Source organism: Gossypium hirsutum, chromosome A07, assembly GCF_007990345.1.
Source record: "Gossypium hirsutum isolate 1008001.06 chromosome A07, Gossypium_hirsutum_v2.1, whole genome shotgun sequence".
NCBI classification, from domain to species: Eukaryota; Viridiplantae; Streptophyta; class Magnoliopsida; order Malvales; family Malvaceae; genus Gossypium; species Gossypium hirsutum.
In genome coordinates, this window is record NC_053430.1 from 27,131,980 (window position 1) to 27,149,657 (window position 17,678).

At 34.7% G+C, this 17,678-nt stretch overlaps 1 protein-coding gene and 2 pseudogenes across 1 annotated transcript; 2 read left to right on the top strand and 1 right to left on the bottom strand.

Moving 5' to 3' along the window:
- Window positions 1–794: 794 nt before the first annotated feature.
- Window positions 795–3,542, bottom strand: LOC107953043 (FH protein interacting protein FIP2-like; annotated as a pseudogene).
- A 1,685-nt stretch (window positions 3,543–5,227) lies between these two features.
- On the top strand, window positions 5,228–5,819 carry LOC121203690 (protopine 6-monooxygenase-like). The gene is made up of 2 exons (XM_041074128.1): window positions 5,228–5,544; window positions 5,615–5,819. The coding sequence occupies exons 1-2, from the start codon at window positions 5,228–5,230 to the stop codon at window positions 5,817–5,819; spliced, it is 522 nt and encodes a 173-aa protein (XP_040930062.1).
- Window positions 5,820–6,175: 356 nt separating this feature from the next.
- LOC121203691 (calcium-transporting ATPase 2, plasma membrane-type-like) lies at window positions 6,176–9,315 on the top strand (annotated as a pseudogene).
- Window positions 9,316–17,678: the final 8,363 nt, after the last annotated feature.

Genomic DNA, 17,678 nt, shown 5'->3' on the forward strand with positions numbered 1-17,678 from the left:
AAATTTGGTATATATAAATGGGGAAGACGATGTAAGCGAGGGAAAAGGGAGCTAATCAAGTGCTGCTTTTTTTTTTACGAGCAGATATTGGCTTTGGCAATAATAGGCTATTGAAAGAGTAAAATGACTGACGATATTTCAAAAGAGTTTGATACAAAGAAAATAACAAGTTATTTTGTTTTAGCTACTACTAGTTCCTAATTCCCTTGTTAGCAAAAATTTCACAAGTCTTATACACGATTCACTACTTACGTAACTATATGCCACTTTTAGCTAGTTGCCAATGACCGACTAAAAGTAAGATGTTCATAATATAGAATGCAGAAATGGGCTAGGGCTGCAACACACACACACACAAAGAAAGTTTATTCCAGTTCACTACTACAGCAATTTTTAAGTATAAGAGCAATCATTTTCAACTTCCATAAAAGTGGATATTCCAAAAGCTAGAAAGAAAACCCATAAATAAGGTCTAACAAAAAAAGAAAACCAAAGATTCAAGGGTGATAATGATGATTATGATGGAGAACAAAGCAAACCCACCTGATCCTTATAAAGATTATCGTTGAATATGTCTTCAAGAGACCATTGAAACACAATATCAATGAAACCCATATCTTTTCTAAGATATTAAGAAACACCTAACACGTTTATTTCATCATGCTTTGAACAACAATAAACAACCATAAGGCAGTATATTAACTTAGCAGATCCTTCGACAGCCAGAAATTTCATCAAAATTCCATCACTCATACCAGCATAAAGATCCAACAAAACAACCAAAGAAGAAAATGTAAATAACTCGCTACCATTTATTTAATTAAGTAAATAACATATGCAATTGTTGCATTTTTAGCAAGTTTAAAACATTTTTAAACAAGGAAATTGCACACTAAAAAAACTTCATATACTTATCGCATCACGAAGATTAACATGTCGTAAATAAGCCCTTTGGAGGTTTGCACCCTTCAAATTTGCATTGCTTAATTTCGCACCCTGAAGACCATGTTCATCACAATGAACTTAATCACACTAAACATGTTGGGTCAAAACAATTCATTCGAATGTTTATCAAAATATCGAGCTTGCTAGAGTTATCAGGATAAGTTATCGCACATATCAAATTAAGTTATAGAACCCTAGTATTTTCTGTTTGGGTGCCTAATGATAACTTCACATAAATAAAATGATACATGTGATAAAGCAATTGACTTGTAAACGCCATGCTTAAGGGTCCCTTACCTTCAAATTGGCTCCTTCAAGATTAGCTCCCTCTAAGTTGGCATCAGTAAGATCAGCACTCTAAAAGTCCAGAGATTAAGCATATTAATAGTTTACAATAACACAACTAACACACTAAGCATGTAATTTTAATTTTAATCATTCAACCGAACCATTATAGCTCAAACAATCACGAATCTGAAAATATTATTCCAACAAGCTTAAGGAATTTATAATAACCTAAGATCTTGTAATTTCCTACTTTATATATGCACATTCTATTCAATTCAATGAACCACCTTTGCTTTTTTATTTTAATTTGGTGAATCACCTGTAAGTGTGCAGAATGAAGATCAGCCCCACAGAAGCTACAATCTATCAAAGAAGCATCTGCAACAATGTAATTGATGATGATACATCAATATTTAAACCTTAACAATAAATAGTAACAACATTTAGGTCTGAATGTCCGCTATGGATATGTTCAATTTTTTTGTTTCAGGAGTTCCATGTATTTGAAGAGTCTTTATAAGACTGTATCTCTATATCTATATCCAGACATGCATCTAACATAGGTATTGGACTTTGGTACTTCAAGAATATAGACATTTAGTAAGAAATCTACTAACTATAGAAAGATGGCAAGTATTTGCCTTGAAGATTTGCACTCTGAAGATTCGCCCCAGCTAGTAAAGCCCCACGAAGATTTGCCCCGGTAAATTCACACCTTCCCTAGGCAAAAAAAAAAACCGTTGCAAACAAAGTTCACAAGAAAATGCACTCTCCAAAACGGATAAATAATTCTGAGGATCTTACTCGCGCAAAGTTGCATTGTGAAAATTCGAACCCACAGCATCCACATGCTGTTACAAAAACAAAGAGGTTTATTATAAGTATGGGCTTAAATTTAATTAAAGCATTGACAGTTAATCACATACTTCACTTAAGAATCAGACATACCCAAAATTTTGAACACTGAAGATTTGTACGTGAGAAAAATACATTTTTGAGACAGGCAAAGCTGAAATCCACAAATGAAAGATCCTGCACAAATAAAGAGGGAAAAAGGAAATGATGAATCCAAAGTGCAATAACAAGCGACATTACATTACTTCTGCTTCTTCATTAGACTTGAAGTTGAACCACAAGGGATAAAATGATAATAAAGAGAGACATCAAACATTCGGATTAAAACTGAAACACACACACACATTCAACAATCTAAAAGAAAATGCCACAAATAACCACCATCATCATGGATCAACGAAAATGAGAAAACTAGTATTAGAGCCAAAAGGCATACACAAAAGCTACAAACAAAAGATCAATGAGACCGAGTCTCGCTTCCTGCGAACAAGGATTCTACTTCTCGAAAATAAGAGTTTCCCACAAGATTTTGTCAAAAATTTGGGATCAGAAATTATTTACCAATTTAGAGAGATCAAGGCCAGAAAGGTTAACTCCTCAAAATTTAACTCTTTCAGACTGTATGCACTTGATGATATCTGTACACGTCAGTTCTGCTGGAGACTTTTCATCTTCCTTCCTCTTATTAAGAACAGAATTGATTCCTTCGATTAATCCCTGAATCATATCACATAATACTGTCACTGAACAAAATTTCAAGAGATCATACCATGGGCTGCAAATAACAATCACCTAAAACTGTTGCAACGATCGAGATCCAAGCATTTCATATGATGTCGTTAGTAGAAGGAAGATCGCTCTATAAACAGTAGCACTGACGCCATAACCAACCTCTTCTAGAAGCTTGTAATCACTGGGATTCGCTGAGTAACTCCGACTTCCTCCCATTCTCCGCAAAACCTAAAGCCTTAAACCGCCTTTTGGAAAAAGAACCAAATCACTAGCAGTCGAGTAATCGACGTTGAACGCCGGCGGCAGAGTAATTAATGTAAAAGAATCGTAGTGAAAATAAAAAACGCGGCAATGAAGACTAGAAATGGATAGGGCTTTTTTCTTTTTGTCAATGAAACTACTGCTGATTGTTTTTGATACAGAGATGAATTCTGGGTCGGGGACGCAATGAAGGGAAGGGGAAGGGGAAGGAGAAGGAGAAGGAGAAAGCGTTTCAAGATGATGGGATGTGAAGAGGAAAAACTTTGGAAAATGTCTTACCGAATTAGAAACGGTAAGACATTTTCCCCAAAAAAAACACTTCCTTTTCCCGTGTTATGTAAAATATTTTACAGTGAAAAATCATTTCCAACCAAACAAACAACAGAAAATGCTGAAAAGCTTTTACGGAAAAGCTTTTACAGCTATACAAACGGAGCCTAATTTTCATTTTATTTTCTTAATGGTTTTCTTTGCATTATGAGCAGCTAAATTTTCCTTCTGGCTTTGGACTGATAATTAATCTAATGAAACTGTATGTATATCCTTCATTTTGTTATATATCTTAAAATTAAATACAAAAAATGTGATTAGACTATTTGATAAACATAATTTTAAAAATTTTAAAAATAAAATATTTATAGGATGATGTTAAAAGAAATAAAATAAAAAGAACTAAAAAAAATTCTACATTAACTCATTATCTGTTTATCATTTTTCACATTTTTATTAAAAAAAATTATTTATTTATTATGAATTATCATTAAAAAATTTAAATCTTTCAAAATATTAATTTTCAGATTACTTGTTTTTCAATGGATTAGAAACAAAGCCTTCCACTTACTTTCCTCTTCATTTATCCCTTCTCTGTTTTTCTTCATCTAGTTGCCGTTTGCAATATGTTTAAAAATTTAGAGTCGAATTTAAAAATAAAATGTTTAAAAATTTAGCGTCGAATTTAAAAATAAAATGATAGTTTAAGACTAATATTGATATAGTTTAAAACTTAAATCACATGTTAGTTTTTGCTGTTTCTTGTTCCCAAAAAAGCATGGGATACAATGGACAAGTCAGGGTCTCGTAAAAGGTTCGGTTCCTTTGAAAAATATGGGCATGGCTGCCTTGCCCATGCACGCAGCTCTTGTACAGCTAGCTAGGGACCCTCTTTTCTGCACCAAATTCAGGGCATCCATTCCAGTGTTTTCTCTTCCGGTAGAGACTCCCTTTTTTGCCTAGAAGCAACCTCTACTACCCTCTTAGGAATATTTAATTATTTTATACGTATATGAGTGAATCTTCCCCCTAGAAATTTGCCTTGCGTGTTCCAAGTTTCTGAACTTTTGCTTTATAAAATAAGCAACAAGTTATACAGTCTACCTAAAAAATTATAAATCCATTTAGGAGTTGAAGTTAAGGATACTTAATCTTCTCTGACGATCGTGGATTTACTATCTGGTCACCCGGTAATTGTTGCAAACTTTTTTGGATTTATCATATTATACAATCTTGGCTGGAGGAGGATTATTTGTAGAAACAACAAGGCAGGCAAATTACTTGTCCTGCTTTACCTTTCAAACCTTCACCTGCTTCGTACCCAACAAACAGGTGCTCGAACCCTTGCAGCCTTGGCCGATAAATCTGGACCTGTCTTCACAATCAGAGTCGGTAGATTCCGAACCGTTGTCGTCAGCAGCCCCGAAGCGGTCAAAGTTGTTTCATCATTAATGATAAGGTCTTCGCCAATCGGCCAAGACCGAAAGCAGGAACATACCTCGGTTACGACCATGCAAGCTTCTGGTTTGCTTCTTACGGGGCGTATTGGCGTGATTCGCAAGCTAGCGGTGGTTGAACTCCTCTTGGTTCATAGAGTAGCGTTATTAAAGCAAGTACAGGTCTTGAAGGTGAATGCATTTATAAAAGATTTGTACTTGTTCTGCAAGAAAAATGGACAGAAGATCTCGATCGGTCCAAGGCTTGAAGTTTTGATCGTAAACATGATGGTGAGGATGATAGCAGGGAAGAGATATGTCTCGCGTGCTGATGGTGAAGCCAATGAAGAAGCACAGCGTGCCATCAAATTTATCAAAGAATTTGCGTCGGTGTTAGCCACTGTTACTGCAGTTTCCGAGTGGTTCCGTTTCTAAAATGGATGGATAAATGGAGCAGCCAAGTGAAATCCATGAAGCGTATTTCAAAGGAGATGGAATCACTTATTGAAACTTGGGTTGATGAACATAAACTAAAGAAGCTTAAAACCGGATCAAACAACAATAACCAAGATTTCATCGACGTGATGCTGTCTACTATAATGGGTGATCATTCCATATCCATGTACGGCTATACCATGGAAGACTGTGGTGTCAGCGGCTACAATATTCTAAAGGGCACTCGTTTATTCGTTAATGCATGGAAGTTGCACCGAGACCCACAAGTTTGGTCCAACCCTGAAGAGTTTGAGTCAGAGAGGTTTCTCACAAGCCATCAAAATGTGGTTTTTTTGGGACAACTTTGAAATGGTTCCATTCGGTTCTGGTAGACGAGCATGCCCGGGGATGAATTGGGCGTTGCAAGCTATATGCTTGACAATGGCTCGAATGCTACAAGGGTTTGACTTAACAACCCCTTCAAATGCTCCCGTTGATATGAATGACGACCAAGGTGCAAGTGCAACCATGCTCAAAGCAACTCCTCTTGAACTTATCCTCACACCTCGCCTTCCTCGTCTTCTTTATCAACTCTAGGCGAAACGAGAAATTTTATTTAGGTGAGGCCTAGATAATATTATAAAACTTTAGGGTAAAATTTGAATTTTTTATATTAAAAATGTTTAAATTAAAGTATTGATTTTTCTAAAGGGTTAAAATTATAATTTTTTTCATTTAATCAAAGGTTAAAAGGATTAAATTGAATCTTTTACTTTTGGGGAGAGGTTATAAAAGAATTTTCCCAGTTAGCCAAAGTGCTGAGTCCCCTACCTATCTTTTTGGCTACTACCTATCCCTATAGATGATATTGTTGATATTGTTGAGACAGTAACCACCAACCTTAAAAAATTTACACTATGTTTGGTTGGGTGTATTGGATTAGCCAATACACCCCTAATCCGTGGGCCCCACTTAAGCCCCTCTTAAGCAGTTGTTTGGTTCAATGTATTGGCTAATACACCCCTAATACGTTACGGCCCTAATCCCCGAAAATCTCTGTTTTCTAATCCCTGACTCCTCCTCAGTTTACATCCGTTTTAGTTTCACGCCCTAATTTGCCCTCTGTTTCCTGGGTTTGTCTCTCCTTTATCTCTTTCATTGCTTGCTTCGCCTTCGGCCAGTAGCCCCAATTTCTTGCTTCGCCTTTCGTGCTTAGTTTTGCTGCAAAAATGGAATACTTTTGACTTTAAATCCGTTCCTAAATAGTAGAAGGAAAATACCAGTTCAAACACTCTACTAAACTGCATCAAATTTCGGATCCTCCATTTCTTTAAAAGAATTTTCTCAGTTTCTTTTCTATTCCATTTTGATCTTATTTATTTCCCACCAATTTTTCTCACAAACTTCCGCGTTGCTGTTGCAAGCAGTACCGGAAATTCCCCTCTCTTTTTATCTTTAATCGGTTTCCACAGTTATTTTTCTTCGATTATTTGAATGAAGCTGAGGTAGCTGTTTTAGGAACAAAGGCGATTTGAAACATTTTTGAAAGAAAGGATTGATGGATAGTTATTTGAACCAGAACTTCGATTTGAAATCGAAGCATTCGTCGGATGAAGCATTGGAAAAATGGAGGACAGTTGTTGGTTTCGTGAAGAATCCGAAACGGCGGTTTCGATTCACTGCCAACCTCTCCAAACGTTATGAGGCTGCTGCTATGCGTCGCACTAATCAGGTCCCTTCACTTTTCAATCCACTCTCTCATTTAGAGATTGCTCAAATATCATTTTCAATTTTTCATCATTTTCTAAATGTAGTAAAGATATACTGATTAGTGATTATCATGAGAGAAATGAGCAGAATTTTTTAGTTTTGTTAATTGGCTTTGCGTTTCTAATATGGTAGTAGGATTATGGCAATGTAGAGATTGTTATTATTATGGAAAATTGCAGGAAAAATTGAGAATTGCTGTACTGGTTTCGAAAGCTGCCTTTCAGTTTATATCAGGTGAGACCGTTTGCTGCAAATTCAACTTTGTTCACATTTTTATTTCGTAAAACGCCTTTGAATATGTATAAATGAATCTTCGTTTTGCAGGTGTACAACCTAGTGACTATGTTGTTCCTGAGCAAGTCATAGCTGCTGGTTTTCAACTTTGTGCTGATGAGTTAGGATCCATTGTGGAAGGCCATGATGTGAAGAAACTAAAGTTTCATGGTGGAGTAAGTGGCATTGCTGAAAAACTCTCCACATCCACCAACACTGGACTAAGTTCTGATGCTGCTTTGTTGAGTAAAAGACAAGAGATTTATGGAATCAATAAGTTTGCTGAGCCTGAAGCTAAGGGATTCTGGGTCTTTGTTTGGGAAGCTCTTCAGGATATGACTCTTATGATCCTTGGGGCATGTGCTATTGTGTCGTTGGTCGTTGGGATAGCAATGGAAGGTTGGCCAGCCGGAGCTCATGATGGACTTGGGATTGTTGCAAGTATCTTATTAGTCGTGTTCGTCACGGCAACCAGCGATTATCGCCAATCTTTGCAGTTTAAGGATTTGGACAAGGAGAAAAAGAAAATCACCATTTAGGTAACAAGAAATGATTGTAGGCAGAAATTATCCATATATGATTTGCTTCCTGGTGATATTGTACACCTTAATATTGGTGACCAAGTCCCTGCTGATGGCCTTTTTGTGTCGGGATTTTCCGTGCTAATCGATGAATCAAGTTTAACAGGGGAGAGTGAGCCAGTAGTGGTGAATGATAAAAACCCTTTTATGCTTTCTGGTACTAAGCTTCAAGATGGATCATGCAAGATGTTGGTTACCACTGTTGGGATGAGAACTCAATGGGGCAAATTGATGGCAACCCTCAGTGAAGGGGGAGATGATGAGACCCCACTGCAGGTGAAATTGAATGGAGTAGCAACTATCATTGGGAAGGTAGGCCTGTTTTTTGCTGTAGTGACTTTTGCCGTAATGGTGCAAGGACTGTTAAGGAGTAAACTGCAAGAAGGGACTATCTGGAGTTGGTCTGGCGATGAGGCACTGAAATTGCTGGAGTTCTTTGCTCAAGTTAATTCCTAAGATTCAGGTGTCCTCCCATTGTTATTTTTGCTTCAAATACCAGTTAGGTGCTTCTAACAAAAGGATAAATCCTGTAATTCATACCTCAATTCTCGTTTTGCAGGTGATAGCTCGATCTTCTCCTATGGACAAGCATACTCTGGTAAAGCAATTGCGAACTGATATTCTTTCATGCGCCTGATACTAGTGTTATGATAATGATTCTTTGTTAGATCCTAGTAAAATATTTTGCTCAAGTATATGTACTGCGTGATATTTACCAAAATCAAGATTCAACTAATCTCAATTCTCAATTCCAGGTGGCTAAGGAGAGTGCTGATGTCATCATTCTTGATGACAATTTCTCAACAATTCTGACAGTGGCCAAATGGGGCCGTTCAGTGTACATAAATATTCAGAAATTTGTACAGTTTCAACTGACTGTCAACATTGTTGCCTTAATTGTTAACTTCTCCTCAGCATGTTTGACAGGTAACAACGGAATATGTTTGCCTACTAATATTTTAAACCAATGTTCTAGCTTCTTTGCAAATGATAATCACTTGAACAGGAATATGAAATATGGTTATGTGTTCATGAGTGTAAGTATCAAGGAAACGAAAACTCCGAACAATATAAAATTTCTCATATTTTCTTATGCTGCAGGGAGTGCTCCTCTGACAGCTGTTCAGCTATTGTGGGTGAATATGATCATGGATACTTTAGGAGCACTTGCACTTGCAACCGAGCCGCCAACCGATCGGGTTCTTCAGCATGCCGATCGCTGCTGCTTTGAAGCTGGTCCCAGTATGAAGCCTATATGCCTGGATTTTGTGAAGAACATCAAGGAAGCCTTAATGTCACTCTTCGTGATGTATAGGGAAGAATTCTTACCAGCACCTGGAATTTACATGAGCTTAGCCTCTACACTATTCATAGTGTGAACCATTACCATTGTGCACCCCTAAATATTGTCTAACTTAATTATTATAACAGTTAACATCATCTGAGAAATAAGCAAAAAGTTGTCTCTACCTTCAAGGAGTTATCATCATTAGGAGAAAAAAAGACCAAGATTCCATCCATTATTAACACTAAGGTAGATCTAGACACCAAATAAAAGTGATGCTGTAGAAACCTATAATCCATCCTTTCTATAATTCCAACGATAGAGCAACAATCATACCCTTCTATTTTCTTCCACCATTTTGATAAATAGTCAAGATGAATGGAAATGCTAAAATACATGAGCGAGAGAAGATTTGCAGGCTACAATCCAACAATATAGGGAGATGCAAGCCTAGAATGAATTACTTTGGGCTCAACTCTGGGAATGCGCCTGATAAGGTTCTTAAGAGATAAAATTTAACCGACGATCAGCGGTATGATGCTTTGAGTAAAATTCCCGATCATCCAACTCAAATGATCGTTTTCTTCAGTTTACCTTCTGTTGCCCGATTGGAATGGGTCAGAAGATTTCTTTCTCACCATTAAATATCAATGTTCAAACTTTTTGATGTTGTAAAACTTTTGAACATATTGATTATGATGTACAATTTCATTTTCATCTAACTTTTTCTTAGTATAAGTTAATTATGTTTATGCAGAATATAATTTTCAAGTTATATATTTAATAATAATTATGTTAATTTATATTTTACAGTATCATATATTATGATTTGAGTAAATTAATATAAGAATATTAATTATTAAGAATTTTATTAAATTATATAGTTTAATTAAAATATATTTAATAATAATTATGTTAATTTATATTTTACAGTATCATATATTATGATTTGAGTAAATTAACATAAGAATATTAATTATTAAGAATTTTATTAAATTATATATTTTAATTAAAATATATTTAATAATAATTATGTTTAAATATGATTAAATTATTTATTATTGATAATAATAATCTTATTATAATTTAAATAACAATAACAATAATCATTTACCAAAACAAATTTATGCTAAGGGTATTCTAGTCATTTTAGTTTTTTCCATTATGCTATTACACCTCTATTCCATTCAACCAAACACAAGATTACTATTACGCCTCTATTCCATTACATTCAACCAAACAGTGGATTAGCTATTACACCTCTAATCCAATACACCTCTAATCCCAATACACCTCTAATCCAATACGCCTCTAATCCAATACAGCGAACCAAACGTGCCCTTAATCTTCATAAACAGTGAAACGATACCTTAATTATACTAAAAATAAATAAATGTTATATACTTCTAAACCCTAATTATACACAGAGAGAAAATAAAACAAAGTTAAGCAATTCATTGACTTATATTCTATTTATTAAATTATGCAAGTCAAATTTAACGTAAATTTAAAATTTTTAACTATTTACTTTATGTATAAACTTTCAACCATTCAATAAATATTAATATATACACTAGTTTAGATTGATATGATAGAGATATCAAATCAATTCGAAAATTTACATGCATAACAAATAAAGTTTTACCGATAAATTTAATGGTTGGATCATTAAAACATTAATCATATAAATATAAATAAATATTAATAACCTATAAAAGTAACATATTTTAATCCCATTCTTAATGAGTTTTGGATGATTAATTATGCAAATTAGTGAATTTGATACTCCTAATCCTTTAAATTCATGTTTCTATACTTATGAGAGCATTTAGGAGCGAAAGGAATGAAAAACGAGCTAAAATTGAACGAATAAAGCTATTTTCAATAGTCACACGGCCTGGGCATTTCTAGACGGGCTGGGCACACGCCCGTATGAGCCACGCGGGCTTAACACACGCCTATGTGCCAGCTCATGCTAATTTCACACTCTGCTTCCCAAATACGCGGAAAAAGCATTCTAAAGTTTATAAATACCAATTAGAAGAAGACATAAGGGAGCCATCAGAGAATATCAAAGAAAACACTCGAAGAACACCATCAGAATCAACTCAGAAGCGGATCTCCATCAAGATCGAAGATCTCCTTTTAATTTATTTCGAAGTTTTATTGAATTTCTTTATGTCTTGTGGTTATCCTGACTTTGAGATGTTTTCATTCAAGATTATGATAATTCCCTAGATACTTAGAGAGGAAGAAACCCATGATGAATCCTTTTATTTAATGTCTGCTTTTACGTGATAAATATTTGATTCTTGTTCTCAATTATGTATGCTTATTTCTTATTTTAATATTTCCGAGATATTAATTCATGTTTAATGTGCTTAATGCAGTGGAGTAAAAGTCCTTGTTTAAGAGTAGATCTAGCATAATTGAGTGGAGTTGCATGCAATCCTAGAAATAGGACGACATAAATCTACCAGATTAGAGTCAAATCTAATAGGGGAATCCATTGATCGATTTAATATAACGATAGGGGTTCTACTTAGAAAGAGATTTCTATTAATCAACCTAGAGTCAATTGTTCTTACTCTCGAAAGAGATATTAACATAATTTAGGGATTTCTATAGATCAAGATACAAATGAATAAATCGTTTAACTCAGATTCATAATAATAGGTGAAGTCTAGGTGGATTCTTTCCTAAGTATTGTCTATCTCATAGGTTAATATTCGATTATTTCTTTGATTCGATTTCTGTTGCGTTTTTAGTTAAATTAGTATAGTAAATTTAGATTAAAAAACATTACTTCAAATTGTCGGCTAAATAATAGAAAATTGGTAATTACTAATACTTTTAGTCCTCGTGGATACGATATTCTCTACTCACCATAGCTATACTATTGTTTGATATGTGTGCTTGCCTTTGTCGTATTTATAGTTAGTTTAGTGACCATCAAATATATACATATAAAATTTACACCAAAGTAAATGGATCCCTCCCGTAATTTAAATATAAATTGTTTTTATGTATAAGAGTTTTTTTTAACTCTACTAAAAGTAGATTTTTTTTTCGTTGAGTTATTTATTTAAGTTTACAAATTAAAACACTTGAAAATGTGAAATTTGAAAAATAAAATTAATGAAAAACTAAATTTATTTAAAATATAAATATGAATTTTTTGAAAAACAATATCAATGATGTGTGTATATGTAATATTAAAACTCGTTAAACAAACACAGCCTCGATACAACTGTAATAATAATGGCGCCATTATTGATGTCCTATAATTTTTTTATTCGAATCTCTCTAATAATAAAACTCTAAGGTTATAAAAAGTCAAGAGTGTTCTCTCTCAGTGTCCTAGAGAAACAGTGATTGTTGTGGTTAGGTTTGAGTATGGTGGTGACATTGTTGGAGCATGGAGAGGGATGAGATCTCCCTCTTAGAAGATGAACTTCTTCAGTTATCAGTGAAAAGTTCATTGGTGGTTCCGAGTGAAAGTCCGACATTAATTTGCCCTGTTTGGATGAGAAAGTCGTATAATCCAGATAGTTTCAAGGCTCAACTTAAAAGTATTTGGAAGAGAAAGAAAAAGATGGATATTCAGGTGGCTGGGCAGAATTTATTCATGATTTCTTTTGACACTGAGGATGACTTGGAGATGATCATGGAGGGTCGACTTTGGCTCTTGCATCGTCAACTTATTATTTTTGAAAAGTTGGTAGATCCTATAGAAAGAAGTAAGATTCGGTTGGTACTCTTACCGTTTTGAATGAAAATTGGTCCATGCCCGTCGAAATGTGATAGAAAGGATTTGATGCAAGCTATTAGATTTACATTTGGAGGAGTGATTAGATCAGAGTTGAAGAGTGAATTTTGTCGAATGAAGATTCAGTAGGATGCCCAAAAACCATTAAGAAGAGGGGTATTTGTCACAATCGGTACTCAAGAGAAAATCTGGGTGGCATTTAAATATGAGAACCTCCCGAATTTTTGTTTTGGATGTGGGCGAATGGGACATGGGACATGGGATCAAGGAGTGTTGTGTTATTTCTGCAAATATTAAAGAAAGACTGGATGACGAACTCCCTTACTCCCTTACAATCATGTGGCTGGCCGTGTGCTAGGTCGTATGCACCACAGGGCATGTGGCTGGTTGTATGATGCATACAGGCGTGTGCGATTACATAAGAAATTCGAATAGGCCATACGGGGCACACGGGCTTGTGTGATCACACGTGGAGATCAGGCAGGTCGTGTGGCTTATTTTCAAAAATTTTCACCTAGGCTTGTTTGAGTCTGAAATTTGTAATAAACCTCTAGTGGGGTTCATTCGATTTAAATAAGACTTGAAAATATGAAATCTAATAGTATGATACTGTAAGTAGTGTAGGTTTTTCACAAGTAAAAACTATGCATTAATTATTTATGTTTTAACGTTAATCAATTATTGTTAAATATGACTCCTATTTTCAGTCAAATTTGAAAAATAGTCTTTCAGTTAAACTCTGTTTACTTGTTTCAATCAAACACTGATTAGTTTAGATTATTTTACTATTATTTGACTTATGAATTTAGCCTATAAATAGGCTCTTTTACAACCTTAGAAAACACCCATTAGAGATTAGAACTCATAACACATTTAGAGAATTTTGTATTTACGTTTTGTGGATTCTTTATTTTCGGGTTTTTGGGGTTTAGTTTTTTATCTCCATCTTTTGTACTCTTCGTTCTTTTGCCATTATAATAAAATTATCTTTGCCCGTGGTTTTTTATCCTCTTTGGAGGGGTTTTTCCACGTTAAATTTGTGTGTTCAATTTCTCAATTTATTCTGCTATTTTCTTGTTCGTTGCTTAATCGGGTCGAAATCCTAACAAGTGGTATCAGAGCTAGTTCAATTTTCATAGATCAGCCCATTCAGAGATGGCAACAACAAGGTTTGAAATTGAGAAGTTCGATGGTGAGACAAATTTCAATCTGTGGCAAGTTCGGATGATGGCAATTCTAGTTCAATCAGGCTTGAAAAAGGTTGTTGTCGGGAAAAAGCCTGAGAATCTAAATAAAACAAAATGGGAAGAGCTTGATGAAAAGGCTTTATCTGCAATCCAGTTGTGCCTCACAAATACGGTATTGCAGGAGGTATTGATGGAGAAGGCCTCATCTGCCTTGTGGAAAAGGTTAGAAACTCTTTATGCGACTAAGTCTCTGGCTAACCGTTTAGTGTTGAAACAACGTCTATTTACGTTTCGCATGAACGAAGGTGAGCTTCTTAGAGATCACATCAGTCAATTCATTACTCTTTTAAATGATTTAAAGAACGTTGAGGTTCATATTGACGATGAAGATCAGGCTATGCTATTATTGTGCTCTTTACCCCCTTCATACAAGTCTTTCAGGGAGACCCTGATTTATGGCAAAGACAAACTCTTATTTGAAGATGTGAAGGGTTATTTGTTGAGTAGAGACAAACTCGACAATGAGCTTCATTTGGATAGCAAGACAGATAGGCAAGCTTCAGTTTTGGTAGCATCAAAGAAACGAGATAAAAGGTGTCGCTATTGTAAAAAATTAGGTCACGTCAAAGCAGATTGTTATAAACTACGAAATAAAAAAGCTGCTGAGAGTAACGAGGAAGATGTAGCTAGTGCTAATTTGGCCGATGAAAATGGGGATGATTTCTTGTTAGTGTCAACAAGTGATAACACCAAGCTCACGTCCGAGTGGATCCTAGATTCAGGATGTTCTTTCCACATGTGTCCCAATAGAGAATGGTTCTCCACATACAGTTCAATTGAAGGTGGAGTTGTGCGCATGGGAAACGATTCATCTAGTAAGGTAATTGGTATTGGTACTGTTAAAATTAAGATGCACGATGGGACGATTAGGACACTCTCAGATGTCAGATATGTACCTGATTTACGAAAGAATCTCATCTCCTTAAGTATTTTAGACTTGAAAGGATGCAAAATCAACATCGAGTCGAGCGGTATTAAAGTATCTCGTGGAGCTCTCATTTTGTTAAAAGGTAAAAGAACCGGCAGTCTTTATATCCTGGAAGGTTATACAGTGACCGGTGAAATCGGACGTCCCTCGTCCGTTACGGAGTTGAAGTCAACTTGTTTGGAGCGGAGGCAACTTGGTCATAGGAGGGAAAAAGGTATGACTGTTTCGTTGAAGAGAGGTTCTCTTTTAGATGCAGGTTTTGAAAAGTTAGGGCACTGTGTTCGTGAAAATCAGACCCGGGTTAGTTTTGATCTGGCAGTGTACAAGTCGAAGGCTAGAAGTCTTCCAATTTCTAAGCACAAATTCGACTCAGTTAATTCCCTGCATAGTTCAAGATAGGCTCGTGGCGGGCTTTGGCAAAGATGGTGTTGTGGAAATATGAGTCAAGGTGGAGATTTGTTAAATATGACTCCTATTTTCAGTCAAATTTGAAAAATAGTCTTTCAGTTAAACTCTGTTTACTTGTTTCAATCAAACACTGATTAGTTTAGATTATTTTACTATTATTTGACTTATGAATTTAGCCTATAAATAGGCTCTTTTACAACCTTAGAAAACACCCATTAGAGATTAGAACTCATAACACATTTAGAGAATTTTGTGTTTACGTTTTGTGGGTTCTTTATTTTCGGGTTTTTGGGGTTTAGTTTTTTATCTCCATCTTTTGTACTCTTCGTTCTTTTTCCATTATAATAAAATTATCTTTGCCCGTGGTTTTTTATCCTCTTTGGAGGGGTTTTTCCACGTTAAATTTGTGTGTTCAATTTCTCAATTTATTCTGCTATTTTCTTGTTCGTTGCTTAATCGGGTCGAAATCCTAACAATTATGATTAGTATATGTTTTGAAACGTAATTAAGTGACGATTGAGATGTACTAAAATGCTTAATAATTCTAAATCTAAGGTAAGTGCTCTAACTTGTATTTTGTGGTCTTCTATTTGTTATGTGATAATGAATATGTTGCATTTTGACACTCATGTTTTGTGATATTATAGCACAATTTTGTTTCTATTAATCCGAACTCTTAATACGAGATAAACTTTTGAAATCCCCATATGTGATTGCATGTTAAGCATGCCACTATTCTGATTCTGTTTCTGTATGTCATATCACACGTATGGGATGGGTTGATATTGAAAGGAGGAAGTGTATTCTGACAATATTACTGCAATTTTGGCAATTAAATCGCAAAATCTTTCTGGTAGCTCAACTGCACCTTTATTAGTGGTATACAACCATGACCCGATGTGATTAGATGGATGGGTTATCGTAGTCTTAATTGGTGTAATTGGTTGGACGGAGTTAGTGTGTAGTGGATGGTTGTAGGATTTGTGATTGCATCTGTATCTAAATCTACGTCTGCATTTGTAACTGAATCTGAAAATACATCTGATTATGTATATGAGAATATGTTTGAATTTGCATCTGAAAACTTATCTTTTATTTATGCATATTTAATTTGTTGCTTGGGTTGTGTTACACACTGAGCTCGTAAAGCTCACTTTTTGTTTGTTATCCTCTTAGGTATGCGGGAGCTCAGCTTGATTTTCCACATAAAATGGTTCGAATTATTTTAATTAATTTTTCTGGACTTTTGAATTTTTGTACTAAGTTTTTGGATTTGGGTTTGCTTTTGGGTGTTTGATCTATTGTCAGTTTTTGGGTGTTATTAAACGTAAAATTGCAAAATCATACGAATTTGACAAGTTGGAATTCAGTTTTGAAAACTAAAACTTCAGAAATTTCCGCTACAAAGATTAAATAATCACTCAAGTGTTTTTCTATAAAATAATTATATGGTTTTTAACGAATGTTTGCCTTAGTATTAGAAATGATCTGCCAACATTAGTACTTTCAAAACACATGATTTTGAATTCAAATTAAGTGTCTCCAGACTTTAGTTTTTCTAAATATCTGTGAGAATTTTGCCAAATTTTATGCTTTCGAAACACGTACTGAGTTTGATTAAAACAAAAGCTTTTAAAGAAGTTGATGTAATTCTTCAATATTCGTTATAAATTCTAGGCCAGGTTTGGGGTGTTGCATCGTGCTTATGTGGCCACATAAGCTACTTCATTGACTTGTGGTTTGATTTATGGTCAACTCATGCTTACTGTTAAAATTTGGTTGATTTTAGAAAAATTCGTAACGTTGAAGATGTCAATCCAAAAAAATAAGGGTTAAGGGCTCAAACCCAAAAACCCATCAATGTTGAGGTATTTCAATAATTATGACTAAAAAACTAACAAGAAAATCAAAAAAACTTTAAAAAAAAGGAAAAAAAAGAAAGAAGATTTACCAATTGTGAGATAGTTACATTTCTCATTTGTGCAATTTTTAGTTTTAATACTTAATTTAGCCCTTGAATTATATATGTTTTTTTCACTTTGATACCTAAACATTTTTGTCGTGCTATTATCATTCTATTACTAGATTTAGACTAATTTTTGTAATGACACCAATAAACATGCGACATTAATTAGAATGTGTTATGTGGCACCTCCAACCAGATAGAACATTGCATGTGGTAGACATGTTTATTA